Source organism: Alternaria arborescens (assembly GCF_004154835.1).
Source record: "Alternaria arborescens strain FERA 675 chromosome Unknown contig_8, whole genome shotgun sequence".
Classification (NCBI taxonomy): domain Eukaryota; kingdom Fungi; phylum Ascomycota; class Dothideomycetes; order Pleosporales; family Pleosporaceae; genus Alternaria; species Alternaria arborescens.
In genome coordinates, this window is record NW_021167863.1 from 583,880 (window position 1) to 604,256 (window position 20,377).

The 20,377-nt window shown below is 50.6% G+C and overlaps 5 protein-coding genes across 5 annotated transcripts; all 5 read right to left on the reverse strand.

Moving 5' to 3' along the window:
- Nucleotides 1-3,770: 3,770 nt before the first annotated feature.
- Nucleotides 3,771-5,189, reverse strand: AA0111_g4404 (hypothetical protein; the record flags this gene model as incomplete). The annotated part of the gene is made up of 3 exons (XM_028650404.1): nt 3,771-4,175; nt 4,401-4,811; nt 4,863-5,189. The coding sequence occupies 3 exons, from the start codon at nt 5,187-5,189 to the stop codon at nt 3,771-3,773; spliced, it is 1,143 nt and encodes a 380-aa protein (XP_028507932.1).
- A 2,824-nt stretch (nt 5,190-8,013) lies between these two features.
- AA0111_g4405 (Glycerol-3-phosphate dehydrogenase) lies at nt 8,014-10,362 on the reverse strand (the record flags this gene model as incomplete). The annotated part of the gene is made up of 4 exons (XM_028650405.1): nt 8,014-8,102; nt 8,178-9,494; nt 9,542-9,801; nt 9,851-10,362. 4 exons carry the CDS (start codon nt 10,360-10,362, stop codon nt 8,014-8,016), a joined length of 2,178 nt encoding a protein of 725 aa, XP_028507786.1.
- A 2,510-nt stretch (nt 10,363-12,872) lies between these two features.
- AA0111_g4406 (hypothetical protein) lies at nt 12,873-15,613 on the reverse strand (the record flags this gene model as incomplete). Its single annotated transcript, XM_028650406.1, has 4 exons — nt 12,873-13,937; nt 13,984-15,124; nt 15,181-15,493; nt 15,562-15,613. 4 exons carry the CDS (start codon nt 15,611-15,613, stop codon nt 12,873-12,875), a joined length of 2,571 nt encoding a protein of 856 aa, XP_028507930.1.
- A 2,361-nt stretch (nt 15,614-17,974) lies between these two features.
- Nucleotides 17,975-18,721, reverse strand: AA0111_g4407 (hypothetical protein; the record flags this gene model as incomplete). The annotated part of the gene is made up of 2 exons (XM_028650407.1): nt 17,975-18,374; nt 18,474-18,721. The coding sequence occupies 2 exons, from the start codon at nt 18,719-18,721 to the stop codon at nt 17,975-17,977; spliced, it is 648 nt and encodes a 215-aa protein (XP_028507931.1).
- A 528-nt stretch (nt 18,722-19,249) lies between these two features.
- Nucleotides 19,250-20,277, reverse strand: AA0111_g4408 (Acetolactate synthase small subunit; the record flags this gene model as incomplete). Its single annotated transcript, XM_028650408.1, has 2 exons — nt 19,250-19,350; nt 19,401-20,277. The coding sequence occupies 2 exons, from the start codon at nt 20,275-20,277 to the stop codon at nt 19,250-19,252; spliced, it is 978 nt and encodes a 325-aa protein (XP_028507926.1).
- Nucleotides 20,278-20,377: the final 100 nt, after the last annotated feature.

Here is a 20,377-nt window from a genome sequence, read left to right on the forward strand (position 1 = left end):
TCGGCGTTGTCTTACTGGTTCCGCGTGGCAGCCATGTGCGAGAATTTGCGCCCTGCCTTATCCACTTATCGATTGCGATACCTATCCATCTCCACAGCCATCGCATCGGGGCCTATCACATGTGTTAGGTGAACGTTCGAGTCTTGCTCTTGGGCTGCAAAAGAGTTTTCATTCATCGTTCGCTTCTCGGCAGCATGCTCCTCAAGCAACCTCGACATTCACCCGTCTTGCCCGACCGCGCGTCCTCACAGAAGGCCTTAGTCACTTCTAACACACAGTTCGAGAAACCGCATTTCGTCATCGTTGACCGACTTTTCTTTTTGAGTCAACGCTTGAGAAGAACTTACAGTTTGTCGGAGGAAGCCGCAGAACAGGAGTTGACGCTACGGTAAGTCGGATGCGCTGCTTTTTGGCTCCTATGGTTCATCAGGTTTGGCTTGAGGAAGCCTACCAAACATGTTGGATTGCTGATCACCGATGTTTGCCGCATCGTTCTAGATTCAGAACTTTTTACTCTTGCGTAGGATCGGATCTCCGTCAGTGTCCGTCATCTAGAAGTTCGGGAGAACGCGCATGTGCTGAACGACCATACGCATCGGATGTCACCCTTGGCTTGTGCTACGCTAGGATGTGTCAAGATGCTTTTGCCGTTAACCTGCAATGCACCGTCATCGTTGAGACTTAAGCAACGGGTTCCCTGTCGACGATATGCGTACCAAGAACATGAGTGTAAAGGATGAAATCCCTGGTAGTCGTTTACAAACGTTGGTCCAGCCGATCACCGTGTAATGGATACTTTCTCTAAGGGATCTACGATGCTTGTATGCACAGCATCTCGATCTGCTTTGCATGCTGTATACTGGCAGACTACGCTAGAACTTTGTGCGGCTAATTACCAGCAGCAAAGCATGGCGAGATACCTCGATACACAGGCATCAATCCGAACCAGGAATCACATCTACTGGATGCTGGATTGGGTACGTCAAGATGAGACCAGGCACATGCAATCGCAATCTTGATCGTGGCTGTGATGAAGACATTTGTAAAGGAGCATCAGGTATTCCTCGTCTGTTGACCTTCGTCATCACCTTTAGGATTCTGCAGACTTGCTTTTTTAAATAGTCTACGGCTGCATGTAAGACTCAGTTTCAACCAATGCTTTGGCGTAATTTCTCACCTGTTTTCGTGATGCGTCAATTTCAACTATCGACTCTACCGATGACTGCATCTAGTTGCTGTCAGAATGCAGCAAGAGCTTCCCTAGTCTGTTAGCCACACGACTATCGGCAGTTATGTTGTGGGAAGCTGATGTCGAGAGTCAAGGCGTTCGGCTGTATGTCACATTGTGTTGACTGATACGAGAGCTCGTAGCTATACAACTATATGCAAGCTGTCAGTTGTTGCAGAAACGAGACATGCTAGTCTTCTCTCATATATCTGCATCAAATTAAGAGAAGCCTAAGGACCATGCACTACGCAGTACGTCTCTCCGCATATACATCCGAACACTCTCCTCTTATGATTCTAGATCCTTGCCAACTCGCCTCTCTTCGTAGATACTATCCCTGTAAACCATCTTCCCACCATCCTGTGCCTGCGAGGCTTTGCAGACAGCCACATTTTCAGATGCTCGCCTTGGGAAATCACCTCAAACACTTCCATCCCTCATTTGCCTTCCTTTCTGGTACCCTCCTGGCTCCTATGGTCAGTGTATTGGACGAGAAACCCGCAATTCATGTATACCCAGGTACATCACCATGTTAACAAAGGCACGCAGACAAGATCTTGCATCTTTATAAACCAGTTCGTTGTCGTATCCAGCCGTGACATACTATCCTCGTCCCTAATGATCAATGCCATATGCAGACGTAGCTCTTCATTCACTGAGTGTAATTCTCGCATCAGGACACGTAGGAAATGCATACCCAATCTCTTTGACAAGAATCGAAGCATCAGTCGGTCGTAGCGGCCTGAATGGTTACACGAAGCCCGATTCTAATCAAGTCCGACACTCGCTAACGTAGCTCATCCATGGCTATTGATATGAACTTCCAACTCCCTCAGTGGAGTCTTGTCTTTGCCGTTGGCTGCACACAACATAGTTTAGGCGCGTCGCACAAGCTTTGCAGTTGTCACATCCTCCACAACACGTTCATCTCCGACTCTTGAGGTCAATACATTATCATGCATGGAAAACTGTAAATGACGAGCAAAATTCCCGGCGGTGACATCATCCACCAAAAAATCAATGGCCCCTTCAACGAAGCCCGCGGATTTCAGAAAACAGTCCTTTTCGGTAGATACACCGAACAGCGTTACGAGCTTCCTGCTGATAGGGATTCCAAGATTTCACCGTGTGGAGAAGCTCTTCTGTCTCGCCTCAAAATTGGGCGATTGATACGAAGCAAATGAGTCTTGTATCACAACGGAGACGTTACAGCCTCGAACTGGATGCTAGCGTTCTGTGGGTGAATCCCAAACGTTATATAGATTGGTGGCGGACACACGCTTGTCTATACGCAAGGTGGCTGCGGCGCTAGAAGGAGATGCTTGTAGAATAAGAAGAGTGTAATGCAATTGTTCTATGTAAGAAGGAGAAAAACCTGAACCATATAGTAGGAAGGGAGGCGCTAGTGGAGTGAAAGGAAAGGAACACGTGGTAGGTATCTAAACCAACAATGCTCCAGGTCTGAACCTGACTTGTGATGTTGAAGGCACAATGGCATCCCATATGGACCATTTCGAAGACGCTGCAATATCAGTCGACTAAGCAGAATCGTCAAATATTATGCTTTGAAAAACTCACCGCGGGTGCCAATCACATAAGACAAGAGACATGGGAATGCGAACACATGTTCTGGCTATTCGAAGGCATGTAACCTCCTGAGGTCATGTTATTCGATCTCTACTTCTATTCTCTCTTTCTAGTATCTTGCTACAGCTCCAAACACTCACCGAACGCTATCCCATGGGCAATTAGTTAAACATCGATATCGGTCGTGCAAACATCATGGACGTTTGAGTCTACATTCGGCGACTCGTGCTTGAATCACCTGTCATATTGTTTCCAATGTGTAAGTAAAGACACAACTTTGTTTTGATTTGACCTGGCGAGCCTTGCTGGCTGTAAGATATGGTTGGTCTAACACTGCTCTGCCTTCGGTATCGAGTGAAAACACCTTTCTTGTCAATATTGAGCTTCCGATTCACTCGTTTCGTGGGCCAATTTAGATCAGGGGTGGTCTCGGTAGGGTCCTAGCTGACTCCAAAACCAAAACATCGACGGCAATCACACAGAGGAGAAATGATGGTATCCGGTTTGATTTGTTTCTACATGATGTTTTGAAGCTTGTAGCACTTGTTGAAGGGCAATGCAGGTGAACTCCGCTTTGCGTCCTAAAACTCTGACTTTGCATGGAATTTATTTTGCTTACTGTGATTGCTGTAGATGTACTGAGTGTTTCAATGTGACTAGCAGCAATGGTACCGAGGTTGTGATCGATATCCGTCCTTGTGAGCATGACTTGGTGGCCAGCAACCTAGTCTGCCAGCCTTATGGACAAGCATAGGAGCAATACACTACATAAGCCGGGTCCAGAATTGCTTTAGGGATATAAGTAATAAATTGTTATTGATCATGCTAATTGTTATACGTAAATGTTCCGATTCCACATCATGAAGTATGGTCAACCAATCCTTACTCCAGCCCAGCCTGCATTGTAATATCCATTAACTAGGTACGATTCCCAAATTCAACTTGTGTTTCAAGTTTAGCCAACCTTCAAGGGGCATCCAGCGTTCTTGAACACCGGGTTCAGCTTTCCGATACCGAAATTCAGCACGGCACCAGTGATATCAGTGACAGTACTCAGAGTGCTGGGAACAGCCATGACACCCAGCTGGTAAAGCAAGCAAAGCAGCTGCGCCGCTGTAACATCGCTGGGTAGCTTGCCGTCGACAAGAATATCGAATGGTGTGGACAAGGCATCGAAGTTGTTCGTGCCCACGTTACCTCCGAATAGCTTGGGATACTTGAGATACTGGGCCAGAATCTCGTTGGTAACATCCATGTTTTTGTAGGGCTCGACACGCGAGAACCAGTTGTCAGGAATGCGCTCGGGGACGTGACGCCAGCCACCTGGTGCAGACGAGTCTTCGACAGCTCCAAAGAAGGACTGGATACGATGTCAGAATGTGTCGCATGGTTTCAAATTTTGGGAACTTGCCTTCATTGTCGCAAGATCCGGTACGCCCTTGTCGCCGTAGCTGGGGAAGAGTTCGTAGAGGAAGGAGGCGGCTCCGTAAAGCAACAGAGACAGGGGTCCAAAGAAGAAATTGGGGTTCTGAAATCTAGCTGTAAGCATGGGGAAACATATGGCTTGAAGGCGGGAGTTACATACCTCTTGAACAGACTCTTCGTACCGCTGGCTGCGGTATGCGGCGAGAGCATTGCGATCAAAGTTTCCACCAGAAACCTTGTCAGCGACTGCCTTCATCTCTGCGAACAGTGTGCCGTTAAAGCTGTAGTTATCCCCGTCTGCGAGGAAGAAATCGTTACGCGTGAGCGACGAATCTGCCTCAAACTTGTTGTGGCCATCAAGACCGGGCTGGGTGCCCAGAAGAGGAAGCGTCGCAGTACGAGATGTAGCATCGCAACCGATACTCAAACGACCAGAGAGTACGTCACCACCAGCCTCGATACCAAGGACTGCGAGAAGGACAGCTAGGTCATAGCCTACGTTATAAACATTCTGTTGGGCATCGACCAACTCCTGGAAGTTGGTTATACCATCATGCGAAAGGAAGTTGTGCTATCTCTGGTCAGCGAGAATATTGTACACATTATTGTATCGTATACTTACGTTAGCTGCAGCGTTCAGACCTGGGCATGGTCCACGAATATCGTTAGGTCCGGGAGGAGTGTAGGCGTGAGCCGTATCGCCGTCTGCTGGGACTTTGATACCACCCTTTTGGCTACCAGGTACACCGTTCTTGGCCCCGGTGTAGGTGTAAGGAGCAGTGTATGGAGCGGCACCCTTATGGACAGGGTTGAAAGGGCAGTTCGCCTGGCGTCTTTCGACAGTGCGTGCGTTCCTAAAGAGCCCAGAGTTGACACCTGGCTGGCCAGAGACCCAGGGGTAGGCGACGGCCGCCGAAGCCTGGAGAAGTACGAGAGAAAGAGTATGCATTGCAAAGAAGCAATTCTGAGATGAAGTGGAATGATCTACTCAAGATGACTTGAGAGAATGATTCCTGTCTTCGGTCGCATGTGTCCTCTACTTATAATCATTTCCTATGTTCTCCTATATCCAACTTCTTGTTCCTCGATCATACAAATGTGGAGCGGGACCGAGGCAAGTTCCTCACGCCGCCACACCCAACATCGCCATCATGAAGTCTTGGATATCCGCTTCTCTCCATTGGTTGAGAGCTGTCTTGCCCCCCTTGTTGCACAGTGTGTAGTTGATGATCGACATACCCCGGAGTCGATCGGCGACCGTGTTACCCAAGTTTGGTTGATGCAAGGTACCTAGGAGCCAGGTCCGAAAGGGAGTTGACAAGTTGACGACCAGCACGAGACTATCGATGCAGACCCTTGGGTAGCTTTACAAATGGAAGTAGCGTCGCGCCTGGACAGAAGGTTCGCGCCCCACGTCGGCTAGTTCACGCCTCTTGCCCGAAGTAGTTGGACATGACGATCCTTTTCCAAAAAAGAGCCAACCATGCCCCAAGGATCCAGAGTGGTGGTTTGCGGGGAAAAGAGGTACCCAATTGCGAATGACTTATTTCCGACCTACTATGGTCATGTTGCATGCGCTCATAGGGAACGATCGGCGGCGACTACTATAATCGACAAAATACCGAGGCAGCCTCTATATTGTAACACCTATAGGCCAAGATTGAAGTTGTAAAGACGTAATTGGCGTGGGAACTGGCTGTCCTCGGTATAGTAGAAGTTGCGCTGGCTCGACATCTACCCCAGTATGTGTGTGCATGTGGAATCTGCCGGCAGGCGTAAAGGAAGTCGCCGAAAAGCCGTGTGGGACGATGATCTACAGTAGTACGTTCAACCCAGGTTTGACGATTGAATAGTGGTCCAGCTTACAGACACATGGTAGAACTGCATAGCACTGAGAGCGACGCCAGGAGACTCCATAATTGGAACTTCTGCTTGGTTGCTCTATGATTCTCAAATAGCGAGATCACTCAACTCACGGCCTTGCAACCCGCTATGGAGCAAAGGTTTCAACTTCATCTCGGAGACCAAAAATACCAAGTCCTTCCGAACAGGTTGATGAAATTTCATATCGATCTATTTTTGTCCCCTCAGTCTTGACTGACACCATCTCTAGGACCTTCAGCCTGCCGAGGCAAGTTCTTATTGTTCGCGAAACTTGCCCCCACGCTGCAGAGAATCGGACGGAGAAGGGATCAAGTTGTGCTGAACAGTTGGATAGGTTGAAACCATCAAGAGCCGGCTTGAGGCGACGTAAGAGCGTAGCATGGGCTACAGAGTTGTGGCGTGGCACTGCAAATACGTCAACCTTGGATTTTCCAACAAGGCCTTCCTTGATGGAGCATGTTAATTGCCCGGTATGCAAGTTCATCGTCATAGGCAGCCCACTTGACAATTTGGAGTATACTGAGCGGTCCAGAGCATGACAGACCATCCACAGCACTCATGCAGCGATTGAGTAGAACACACTTTGGCTTCGCTAGGGTATCCATGGGGAACCATGTGCCACAACGGAAAACGCGGAATTTCAACTTGCAAGTTTCCAACACTTTCGCCTTACCAACAGAGTGCATACCTAACTCGCAGTCGCGCTGACGTCGTATAGGAAGGCACCCAAGGAGATGACGCCATATCGGAAAGTCAGAAGGGGTGAAAGCCTTTGCTCGTGTAGCAAACCCAGGGAATGCCAGAAGAAACCAAATGGAGTAAAATAACCAAGAGCTAAGCAGCTGATAGTAGATCGTTTCCCGACTCGATTTCATGTATGCATATCTTTCATGCCGTGCGCGATATCGGCCCCATGTCCTCCAGGGAAGATTGAGGAGCGAAACCTCAGCAGCATCTCCGCGGACCATTTCTATTGTAAGTGTGACTAACTGAAGTGTATTGAGGTAACAGTTGTAGTATCCTATCTACGCGTGAAGTAGTCTTTATATCCCTTGAATCTTCCTTTGTCTTGAAGTTCGACTGTATAGTCGTTTGTCTTAGACAACAATTTCCTTCCCTCCACTACTGGCAGCAGAAAACTAAGCGACAGCAGTATAGGAGTGCCATTCACATATCAGGAGACATTTGTGGACAAGCCTGATGGCGCGGTAATACATACGCGTTGGGCATGCAAAAAAGCGACCACGTCCAAAAAAGAAACCCCCCATCCTGCACAGCAACGGCAAAAAAGAAGCGCGATAGTAGTACTCTCCAGCGGGGAATTGAACCCCGGTCTCCCGCGAGTTGTCAAGCAGCCTGGAAGACTTGGATGACAAGCGGAAATACTGACCACTATACTACTGAAGAAGAGTTGGTATCGCAGATGTGGTCGATGGCAAAGTCATAAGATAGAGCAAATATAGACTTGAACTGATACACAGCCCAGCCATAGCTTATGGGCTGTATCCACTGCTCTGGAACGAAAAATACAGTTGATGTGGCGGGGATGTGGATATGTGTGGAGACTGAAGAAACTAGCGAGCGGTGAGAGCAGTATGCCTCGGCAAAAAGAAGATGCATCGATAAAAACATAGCATCTTAAGAGCTGAATGGAGCTTACTCTATTCTTTCGGGCAACGCTAATTGTAGACGATTATATACAGATCGTGATGGAGAAAAGGACGCCAGTCATGCGGATGGTATCGAGCGCCAACATGATGCAAGTCGAGTCGAGTCGACTCGTATACGCCGCGCGCCGATTAGGATGGTACAATATACGAGTGGTGTGTACGAATCGGATATGACAGGTCCTTCAATTACACTATAGCTGTAGGCGCGTGTCTACACGCTTATTTGTTGACCTTGGATTCACGGCCCACGACGGGGTTGTGGCCGCTTGGGAACTTGCTGTCCGACTGCAGGAGCTCATCGGGTTTATCTGCAAACAATTCATTTAGCCTAATCCCAAATGCAAAGAGGTTTGCACAAGCTTCCTCATCGGAGGTTGACATACCGTGACGAGCGTAGAGGTGGTAGTCCTCATCTGTGTACTTGCCCACGTGGCCGCTCTCTACATCCTTGCGGGTGAGCGAGAGCTTGTTCTTGGGCAGGCCCATGGAGCCGAGGTAAGTGATAGAATTCTTCCACTCGACCTCCTTACGCTTGTTGTCCCACTTTAGCTCCTCGCCCATGATGTCAATGACCTTGGGAAGAGCTTCGAGAGCGGCCTGGGCGTTCAAGAAGGCGAGACGCATGCGGCGCGCAATTACGTCCGTAGCAGTTTGAGCATACTCGTGGCGGACGCAGTAGCGGACCTCACCGTCGATGTATGGGTAGAGCTCAGCCATCTTAATGCCGCGGACAGGGAAGCGCTGCTCAGTGGGCGATGCAAGAGCTGCGACAGTCCACGCACGGTCACCGTACGCCTGGCAAAGGTATTTGGCTACGTCAGTCTCGATGCCGTAGTGCTGGATGAGGTTGATGAAGAGAGTCTTGGAGAAGCCGTGTGCACCGACAAGTCGGACACGGTGGGTTTGGCAGGTGCCGTCGAGAGGAGCTTCATCCTTGACCTCAGTTCCGCTAACGAGAGTGGGGTTCACGAGGGGCTGAGTCTTTAAGCTGTACTCCTTGATTGCCTCGTCGACAGTCTCTTCGGCCATCTGGCGGTAGGTAGTCCACTTGCCACCTGAGCAAGTCATCAGACCGGAAGGAGAGGTAGTGACCAAGTGGTTGCGGACAAGACCCTCGGTCGCACTCGCGTTGGGGTCACGGACAAGAGGACGGATACCGGACCAAGCAGCAAGCACATCGCCTCGGCGAACATTGATTTCTGGCTGAAGGTAGCGCTTAACCTCCTTGAGAATCCAGTCAATCTCTTCCTCGCCAGCAACGGGATCCCTCTTGATGTCACAAGCGGTGTCTGTTGTACCCGCAATGGTGTTGCCCTGCCATGGCAGGAAGAAGATGACACGACCGTCAGAAGTGTTGGGATCGATGAGACCCATGTTTGCAGGGCTGTAGTAGCCAGGAAGGATGACGTGAACACCAGAGCTAGGGGCGACAATTTCAGACACCTCTTGGTCGTCCATTTTGCGGATGGAGTCGGTGAAGGGACCGGTAGCATTGATGATACCCTTGGCCTTGATCGAGAACTCTTCAGCCTTCTTGCCATCGCGCTCAGCGATGCAATCTTTGGCCTTTGCTCCGCACAGACGACCGTTAGCATCCTTCTCGAGGCTGGTGACCTCGACATGGTTGACGACAGTTGCGCCGTATAGTGCAGCAGTCATTGCGATGGAAACGTTCATGCGAGAGTCGTTGTGCGCACCATCTGATGGAGTCAGTTGCTGCAACGGATCAAGTGACTGCTAAGCTTACCGTAGTAGACCAGGGCGCCAACAAGGCCTTCCTTCTTCAACATGGGGAATGCGTCCAGAGCCTTGCTCTTGGTCATGTAATATGAGCTCTCAATGTTCTCTGAACCGGCAAGGAAATCGTAGAACTTGGTACCAGCCCAGAAGTAAGGCGCTTGCCACCACTTCTGGATAGGAATCATAATTGGCAGCCATTGTGACAGGTGAGGAGCGGTATCTAAGAAGTAACGACGCTCGCGAAGAGCTTCGACGACAAGAGCGTATCTAAGCTTCAGATTAGATATCGCAGGAATAACTTTCTTGAGCTACTCACTGGTTGTAGTCCAGGTTCCAGACAGCCTTTTCTAGGTATCGTACACCGCCGTGTACCAGCTTTGTGCTCTTACTGCTGGTACCACTGCTGAAGTCGTCGCGCTCAACGAGCGCAACCTTGAGACCTCTTGTAACAGCGTCGAGCGCAATACCGGCTCCGGTCGCGCCACCACCAATGACCAACAAGTCGTACGGCTCTTCTTCCGCCTTTTCAGCTGGAGTTGGTGTAGAGCCGCCGCCCAGCCACTTCTTTGCCTTCTCTGCGACCTGCGAGACGACGCCAGCGCTGCGCTTCAATTGTGCAATCTGCTCTTCGCGGCTCTTGGCAGAGGGGAACTGTGGCGGTCGGAAGACACCTCCCTCGCCATATGTAGGTGGTGGGACTGCGGCGGCTTCTGAGCCAGGGATATCGCGAGGTCGTAGGGTAGTGTATAGGGCGGCGGTACCGACTGCTCCAACACCAGCTGTATAGAGCAGCGGCTTGATGAAGCGGCTTCCTCGTCGGGCAGCCATGATGAGTTATGGATGGGTATAAGTCTCTGGAGATGCAGTCGCTCCAGGCGGTGTTCGTATAATGTACAAAGGGTCGATAAAAGTGCTACAAAGATCTGCTGAGGCTCGAGCCTGTGAACGTCAGGCGCGGCCGCGCAACGGAGCTGGGGAATTGAGGGATGCGGATGGGGATTACTCACCTCGAAAAAGGGTTACAATGGCATGGGGAACATGGCATTCAGGGGAGTAGGAGTTTTTCCGATGGCGACCTAGTTGTTAAGAACAGCTAAAACTTTGTAGGGCAGGATGACGAAAATGGTGGAGCGACGTGACGCGACTCCACTTGTACAGGGTCGGCTTGCAATCGCCCGGATAGAATCCGTCTCTGCCGTCAAAGGCGCCGAGATGAAGCAGCGGGGTCGTGTAGATACGTCTGGAAGCCGCACGTGGCTGACAATTCTCTTCGCGGCCGCGCAGCTTCCAAATCTCGAGCAAACTCAAGAAACCGAACGGTGGCAGAGTTGTGAAATGACAACTAGCGCGGAACCTCTCTTCCGGCCCCCATCACGATTTGGCGGAGATAGCCACTGCCCATGGAGTGCAATGCCAAGAAGACCCACGCAAGTGGGGCAGCAGAGCCTCATGATGATCTCATGCCATGTGGAGTCAAGCTTGCAGCTGATACTGTATGTGTCCATGGTATTGATTCTTGTTGAGTATTGATGCGACGATCTCCTCCTGGTCGCCTTATCCCTTGCCGCACATGATAGTATATCCAAAGAATGGTTGCATGGCCGGATATGCAAGGTGTTTAATGTTGTCGACGTCGCCTGTAAACACGTGGAGAAAGGGTCCGCGTTGACTACGGTCTCAACATTTCTATATTTCTCGATAAGGACCGTATGTGACCCATGTCTGTTTGGTGCGAGACTGTTACTCAAGGACAGCTTCAAAATTCTAGTCTCCCAGACAGTCATGCGCAAAGTATGGTCGATGCGACAGTATGCCTTGGGGAGTTGGCGAGTCATGTTTGTAATACCGCGCGGATCGCTTTACCATACACGACGTGGTTATGACATAGAAACAGTGGTCAAAGGAGCAATTGACAGCATCATGCTTACCTGGGGCAACATCTGGATCCAGCAAGTCTTATATAACTTTGTTGGTGAAACGGCTTCTCATAGCGGTCGCAAATGTCATGAAAGGGGATCGTAAGTATTGTTTCTCTCTGCAGATTCGTGGCTGCCCAAATGCTCGGCAGCTGGGCGTTCTGGACGCCGCTGCGTATATTGTGTTTGAATGTCAGGGATCAATCTCGGCATCGTTCCGGTGAGCCATAATTGGGCTATTTGGCCGAGTTCGGTGTGGTTTCTAAGGGACAGTTGGCCACCAACGCAAACGGAGGTAGGCTGAATGACTGTTAGCTACCTACCCAAGTAAATGGATACCACAGAAAACAGCTTTGTACATAAATCCAAGCATATCTGTAACAAACGCAGTCAAATTTGAGCGTAGTGAACATACAAAGGCGCCGCAAAAACAGTCACCACGATCGGCGCGCAGGACGATGGTAGTTACCCCTTTGGGGCTAGCTCATGTCATACTGGGATGCTCCTTAGGTATTCATAGACCCACCGGATCGGCTGCTCAGCCATAACATGGAAGATCCAGAGATCTAGCAATCATAAGAAGACCTAGCTCACATGTCGAAGTATCCTTGCTCGTACAGCTATAGGCAAGTTGCGTCAAGCTAGCTTTCACTCGCTACTTACAAGTTCGGATAATTCCAAGGTTGTGAATACACAACCGTGGAAGAATGCGCTGCTTCCGACCCAGGCCATTAAGAATCTGCCAGCGATAATGAACACGAATCTACCAGCGATGAGAGGATCCCCTAACGACGACTACGATAGAGTACAGAGGAGGTCACACAGGGGCACTCGTTGCTTGTAGTAGAAGGATCAACATCACGAGAAGCTCTCCGATACCGCCGTTGCGATTGGCAAGAAAGTAGAACGGACGTCATACCTTGCTCCTGCTGCATCGGAAGCCTGTCCTTCCGAAGTGAGCTCAGCACCCAACTTAAACTACACCATTGCACGCTACAAGTAACGCATTACAAGCACCTTCAGGGTAAGCTTTGACGTAATGAGCCTCATATTCATAATGTGCTCTTATGCGTCTACTTGTTCCTTATGTTGAGGTATAGCTGAATTCCATGGACAAACATGCGAAGCATCTATCTATTCATTCTCTCGAAAGGTGCGTGAAGCTTGTGTTTGATGACCTGTATCCAAACGCCAAGTGCTATCATGAAGATATTCACAAGTTTCTACGCTGACGCAGAATGAGCTGAACAATATTGTACAACTTAGGGTATATTTAATTCTGCATGTAACACATTGAAGACCTACGTCGCTGTCATGTGAGCTTGATCACTAGTAGCATTATGGCACATATTTACTGCCTCATCCCAAACACCTGGACACCTAGCTACCCAAATGCAACAACGCATATGCAAATGCCATTCCCTATATCCTCAACACCCACAAAAGCAACAATACGTCCAACGCCACAACCGCACCAGAGATACTCAGGACTGCTCCCTGGTGAACCAAGCCCAAACGGTCTTGGCGTGTCCGCATACTGATAACTGCTACAACGCAAAGCATCAGCGTACAGATAGTACCTAGCAAGACAGCAGCGTCGACAACACCTCGTTCCTTCTTCCGGCTTGTCATTGTCATGAGACCCAAGATGAGGTCTATGACAACAGCCGCGCCCAGTGCAGTAGAGTAGAAGCGCAGCTTGGTCATTTCAATCTTGTGTTGATGAGTCTCTACCTGACCAAGCAATGCGCGACGCTCGTGGAGCAGGTCGGCATCATGTCGGGGATCGCGGAGGGAACGAAAGAGTGTGCTGAAGTAGCCGTTTTGGCTCGCTGCTTGGCCACGAGAGTCTATTGTTCCATAGTTTGCGGCGTGTATTATGGGCGAGGAGTCGACCGTGTCGTCATCATCCGAGTCCTCGGCAGTGGAAAGCGATGCCTGATCAGCTTTGTCGTTTATACCAAATAACTTCTTTGTCTTCTTTGCCAACGCTTCGACGAAGTCTTGACCAGGGTATTTGATAGGCGCGTCAGGATCCACGTAGATATAGTAACCAGTCTCTTCATCCTCCGGATGGTCGTATTCGTTCCAATACCTCTGCTGCACTTCCGGTTCAGGTTCGTCCCGGTTCATGGGTGGAGGGTATTCAGAAAACGGTCTTCGGCTCTTCTTCCTGAAGGCCTGTAGTGGTGGTGGGTCGACAAATTCATGTACCGATGTTGCAGAAGACTCCTCGTAACGGGAGGCAAGTGGGCTGGATTGACCGTCATACGATGTGTTGGATGTCGAGGTTGCTGGAGGCGATAACTGAACTTGGGAGCCAGTCATACTGTCTCGCGCTCTGCGGCTCCGCTTCTTCACTGGTTCTGGAAGTTTTCGAATGTCTTTCTCAAGCAGTGAGATCCAGAAAGGAGCGGACATGGCGCTGGGCTGGCAACAAGTCCATACAGCATGTGCCTCTAACGAGAAGCCTCGAACACGTTCAACCTGCCATTGTTAATTTACCGATCGTGTACAATTTGGAAGCACGTACCAAATGGCTCCGATCAAGGGTCTGGATAAGTGCCATTGCTTGGTTGCCTTCACGGCGGATCTCGAGAATAGCGTGAGGAAACCTCTTTGCTGATTCTGCTCGAGCAGTTGAAGTCCAATCATCGTCTGCCAGGTCTTTGTACAACGAGTCTTTCATGTAAACGTCTTTGTCTAGTGTCGCCCATATACCTCCCGTTGAGTTGTTGTGCAGCCCCGTGAATCGTGTGCGTTTGGAGACCACACCAGCGATGGGCCTAGTAGACTGGTGCTCAGCAAGCCATTGTCGGACCGCCGAGGTATCATCATTGACTGATCCATTCGAGTTTCCAGCATGCTTCATGCTACCCTCATTCACGGATTTATCCAGGAAGTTTGACAGGCGTCTGCGGTTCATCTTTGCTGTCTTGACAGCGCCCAGCGATTGACCTTGTGAACTTGTCTCTGTTGTGCATACAACGACCGCCGCTTCACCAGTGGCGCAACACCGCACCTGACCAGCGGCCTTGATCCCGATACTCCCCTGTAGTTCTTCCGTCGCTCCAATTGTACTTGCGTTTTGTTTAAATGCGAAAGCTTCTGCGTGATCCAAGACAACGAGGCCTGTCGTATCTTCGTTGCCGAAGTACGGGTCAGGATTGGCTGTGGAGGAATGACGGCGCATAGGCGATCCCCTAATAGATGCGTTCCGCCTGGTTTTGCTGATGTATAGACGCGTATGCTGGAGTAGCAACACTTGTGCCTCAACGATATGGTCCGGATGTATCCAATATGTTGCTTTGTTGCCCTTGGAGCCCAATGGTACCGTGTTCAGTGCCAGGTCAAAGTCTAGGTCGTCGCCCTTTTCAAGAACTCTAGATATGCGAGCAGCTGAGGATTGACCGTTGGCGTTCTCGGCATTGGACGTAGAGGCACCATCCGCATCAAAAGCGGAGCGAAGTGCGTCGAGCACATCGATGTATTGATCCAAGAGATAGCCCAAATCGAGCTGGAACAAACTATCCGGCCGACCGCTAATTTCCTGCTTAAAGATATGACTGAGCTCCCTGTCCTTTGTCCAGCGCTTGTATTTCTTGAGTATCTTGATAAAGCCCGTTCGCTGGGTCACTTGGAATCGGGAGAGCGACCTGATCTCCTCTCCGGTTCTGCAGTTGTGTTAGTGAGACTCATTCCGTCGCGTGTTCCGATGCTACCCGCGTACCTCGCGACATCTGCATCGATCTTCGCATATCTCTCCACAGTCCGCGCAGGAAGACGCCCGCTCGCCGGGTCGCGTCGTGCGCGCAGCTGGTCTAGGTTCTTGCTAATGTGCTCCAGCCTCCGCTCAATCTCGCCGCTCTTGCTCCGCACAAAGAGGTTGATGCGATCATGTTGTTGCGACAGGACATTGAAGAAGCTATCGCCGAATGCGCGCTCGGTGCTCTCGCCCTGGCCTGGGATGGATACAGCCTTGTTCGTGCCCGGCGTCGTCTGGTGTTTGATGAGGTCTTTAAGGTAGTCGTAGTCGATGTTGTCTGTAAGCGCACATGTGTTAGCGGAGAGCGCTCCGCGTCGCGTAGTAGGACATAGCCGTAGTACTCACAATGGCCCCATTCTGGTATGGACCGCTGTCTCAATGTGTCGCCGTACTTCATGCCAACAGGTTGAGCAGTGAAAGCGGTTGAGCGAGGATCGGGAGGAGCGCGTTGTTGGGTTGCGTCACAGGAACCTTGGAAGCGAGCGAGTGGGTCTATTCACTGTCAGATAAGAGGCCTTCATGATAGCGTGGCCGTGTAATATGTGGGCCTTCGACCGCACGTTCGCATAGCAAAACGATTGCACCGTTGCACCGTTGAATTGCCGGCACATTGCGCCAGACGGACTGCTTACCGTTTCCCTCAATTGGATCAAGATACCTGGGTAATAATAGCGCCGCTGTTGTGCTAAGATCTTGGGCTGATGATGCGCTGCTAACCGGGATATGTGAGAACTTAGATACAAGAACAATGCCAAAAAGTGATGAGAAAGAGGCCGAGCGACATGACGCTGGTGGAAGGATGTACCCAGGTAAGTACTCCTCCTGCCCGATTGTGAGTTCGATAGCAGAGAACTGGTTGCGATTCACGCTACCAAGGAACCTGCATCGGCGTCATCCTATTCAGGAGGTTCGTGCGCAGGGATCATCGTTACCGTTACCCACAACCCATATCCGCCATGAATCCCAGATGGCCCACTAAACATTCAGACACCGGCTATCGTATGACGAAGAGGGAACTATGTGCTTCGTGGACAACGAGCCTCGGTATTCTGGGATATTTTTTTCTCTCGCTTGGACGCCTAAAGCACAACATCGACAACGAGTATGATCGACCACAGCTAGCAGCCGGACACGCTCATTGTCTCATGTCTCCACCTTAGGAAGCATGTGAATTCCCCGTACGTCAGATAACGACCCGGCATTGGCCAAGACACGTTTGCACTGTGGCGGAGAAGCATTATGATCTCAAGTCCAAGGCGGCAATCGGCAGTCGTGACGCGATCGTAACAGCGCTCCATGTCTCGAAGCAAAGCCTCAAGTGTGGCTTCCAGATGCGGTCAGTCTAGGTCCTCAAACAGCAGGAAGTGTTACCAGAAGGAGGGATGTCAGAATGTCATTGATCTACACCGATTGGTGGAGAAGGGTATCTGGAGTAAAATTGGAGACGAAAAGCTTGCATCGACATAAAGCATCCCCACCTGCGCGGGGCGGGTTGTGGGACAACATGCCAACCGAAGACAAGGTTATAATGCGTGTCACATATGAACACTGTCACAGGATGCAGAGAAGGAATATTTTGTGTTAACCGATCTCCTCGGCATAGTAACACCGAAATGCCGACCCTACCTAACTTGATAGTCAAGAAACAACAGCGAGAACCTTTGTACTTGTTCTCTACATGATAGCAACTGCGGCCGCCGGCCACCCGTCGCAGGGACTTTGACCCATTGCCAAAGTGGACCTTCACCATGCCCATAGCTCATGGCCCATGGCCCGCAAGCCCGTGGAGCCGCGGTAGCGCTGTTCGAATTGAGTGACTCCGTGGAGCCACACGACTCTGGACTTGCTAAAAGACAGACACCAGTGAGTCAAACATGATGGATGCGGGATGTAGGATGAAGGTAGCCGCTAATGTTTTATCACTAACTGCACCTTTTCACATCACTCGTAACGAAGAGACGGATGTAGTGCATGTTAAATCGGACGCATGTACGCTTTCAATCGGACACCTCTGACAAGCCGTCTTACTTTACCAAAGGATCAATATGCATAGCCGAGTTCCACGGGTTACGGCACTTGGAAGCCACGTTGGCGTTGCTTATCTTAATGTCTGTATGCGTGCCTGTGCGTCTCCTATGATACCAGCCCTGCATGGTGGCATAGTGGTAGGTCGTGTGCTCACCTGCCTATATCGGTCCCGCTATAACGAACAAGGGTCTTGCATATGTAGGATTCACTAGGACGATCCTATGACATGGCGCTTGCAGCCTCCAGGCCCAGACGTCTGGAACACCAGGAAGGCTTTCTGCCACTCGCTGTACGTATGCTGCCCACGTGGGTGATCGGGTTGGTTTTCGACACCTGAACGTAGCATGTAAGTCCGGAAAACTGTGGCAAGTTTGGATGTCATACTGCCGGTGGTAAGTTGATGCGCTTTCTGGTTTTGACTCAAGATTGAGGTTTGTGGGGCAGACGCGTCGCTTGCTTGCTTGCCTGCTTCATATGGAGGACTTATCAATCGCTCTACGGTTGATTTGTGTAAGTGGAGAAACGGTCGAGGTATCTCCCAAGCGTATCACTAATGCTGATACAACAGCTTATACCTCGATACGATTCCTACAGGTCCTTGCACTGAGCAAGACCCCCTGATACCACAGTAACTTCATAGCCACCCGATCGATCTACAAGCGGAGCGTAGTAAACGTGCAATATCAGTGCTGCACATGCCGAGGAGAGTTTCAGGTACATACATCACCCCTTAACACTTCATCATAGCCCACAGCAAAACTCCCTCACCGCCATCCTTCCCTCTTCCCTCCCCATCAACCTTTCCCTTTCCCACTGTGATCTCCTCCAGAATCTGAAATCCCAAATGCGCATACACGTCCCTACTCCTGGGTGATGTCGACTCCAAGACCACTGGCCAACCTTTTTCCTTTGCCATGTCAAGTACCGGACGAATGAGATCACTCACTTTGGCTGGCATGGTAGCGGAAGGATGACTGCGGTCATTTGCTACCAGGACTAGATGTAGCACGTGAGTTGCTTGAGGTGGTAGAGCGCGCTGCCTTGCGTGGTGGGCCAGTGAGTTAAGTTCGGTTACAGCGGGTGGGTTGTGCGGCTCCGGGGTGTATGTTTCTGTGATTTCTTCTAGTTGCCTGGACCGGTATCAGTGGACTTAGACGCGAGATAAGAAGACTTTTCAACATCCAATCTCTTAAATATGTGACATTTCATGGTCAAATAGGTTTACTCACCACACACTAGCCACACCACTTCCAGGAATTGTGATCATCCTTGCTCCGCCCTTGAGGAAATCCGGTACTACAAATCCAAAAACCTCTTGATTCAATTCAACTCCTATGTCGGTTTTTTCTGATCCTTGCAGTTCATCTAAAAGAATGTAGCGTTGAAACGCATCGTCGTTGAATTGCTTGGCGAGAATTTCGATTGTGTGCTCTAACGAGTCCTCTTGAAGACCGGTGGGAACAGGGATTTGCGACATGATCTGGAGGCCACTAGAACAATGATGGATGTGCGTCGTTGGAAAGTAGATTGTCGAACAATTTTTTTCGGGTGGTGATGCAGATGTAGGTACATGTAGGTTTGGTAGTACTGTAGTGGTTGATGGGGTCGGTCCGAATGGGAGAACGCGCCGGTCCGATATTTGACTAAGTATGACCCGGCTGGGCAATGTATACTCTGGCATGAATAGACGTTATTAGTCTCATCTCAACAACTGCTTCTTTCCACGAGGCTTTACCGGCTCGCCCTTCGGTACTTGTCAAAACGCCGTGGTTTGCTTCAACCTCACGCACAGCGACTGGGCTCGTGGGGTAAGAATTGGGGCATATCATATGCATGTAGATACATCACTCATAGTACGTCTCAAGCTACTTCAAAGAGAAATGTGGTTGGTCTCAAACGAATGAGCCATGCTTCGCCTCCATTGAACGCTATACTATACACGTACATCAAACGCCCGCATATGTTGACACTGAACAAACTCGATACCACCCGTGCCTCAGGATGTTTAGCCTGGAGGGAGCAGGCTGTTATCAACAACGTCCTGTGCCTCCATCTCTTCGACCTCAGCACTGTTGTGGAGCGGGGAACGCGGTAGGGCCATGAGTCCTGTACTCGATTAGCGATTTGGCTATACCGGGATATCCGATCCTGCTTACCGGTCCTTGCAGATTCCAAGATTCCGAAAGGAGCAATCAGCTTCATGAAGGAATCAATCCTGGTGGGCTTTGCCGATACCTCTACGATGCAGTTGTTTGTGCTGATATCGAGCACCTTTCCACCGAACTGATGAGTCATGAAGGTGATGGCGCGCAGATGCTCGTGCTTGTGTCGGAGCGCCTGGCTCACCGGCAGGTTTGTCGGGTGGTAATCTTTCCTCAGAGACTCGCGAGCAGCCTCCTGCGCCATTGCATTGCGCTCCTCATCTGTCATGTCTGGTTCATATGACTCCTCCATGTCAGGCGCCTGGGCCATCTCTCGGTGGTGCGCAAGCAGCTCTTCGAAGTACTCAGGGCCGAGAATAGAGACCTTTGCAAGGAGAAGTTCGCGCTGAACGAGGGGCGATTGGGTGTAGTCCAGCACAGCCCACACTGGGACCAGGTCCTCGAGCTGGCGGCGGGCTTGCTCCACAACACCATCTTGTCCTTGCAGCACAATTGTCATGCGGGAGAGGTCATCCACCTCGGTGTTGCAGACAACCAGACTGTCGATGTTGAAGCCACGGGCGGCCAAGATACCGGAGACACGGGAGAGCACACCGGGCTCGTTTTGTACCAGACAGTTGAGGATGTGACTCTTTGGGGGAGCTTGGGAGGGGAGCGGGGTTTCGTAGAGGATGTTACTGACGGCAGCCGGCGCTGACCAGGCAGGAGGGCGGTCCTCGGTGGGAAGAGGTGCGATGCGACGGTGAAGGGCCTTGTAGGCCAAGGCCTGGGTGGACGAGGAGCTGGATGCTCTTTGTTGCTGGCGGAGGGAGCCGGCGCATTGTCTGTTGAGCAGACTGCGCAGAGGCAGCATTGCCCGCCGAGAAGCCATGACGAACAGGTGGTCACGGGTGAAGGCGGTTGAGGCTGCTTGGTGTCAATGTCCAAGTTGGAGGGCAGCCCCAGAAAGTGAAATAGAATCCCCGGCCGAT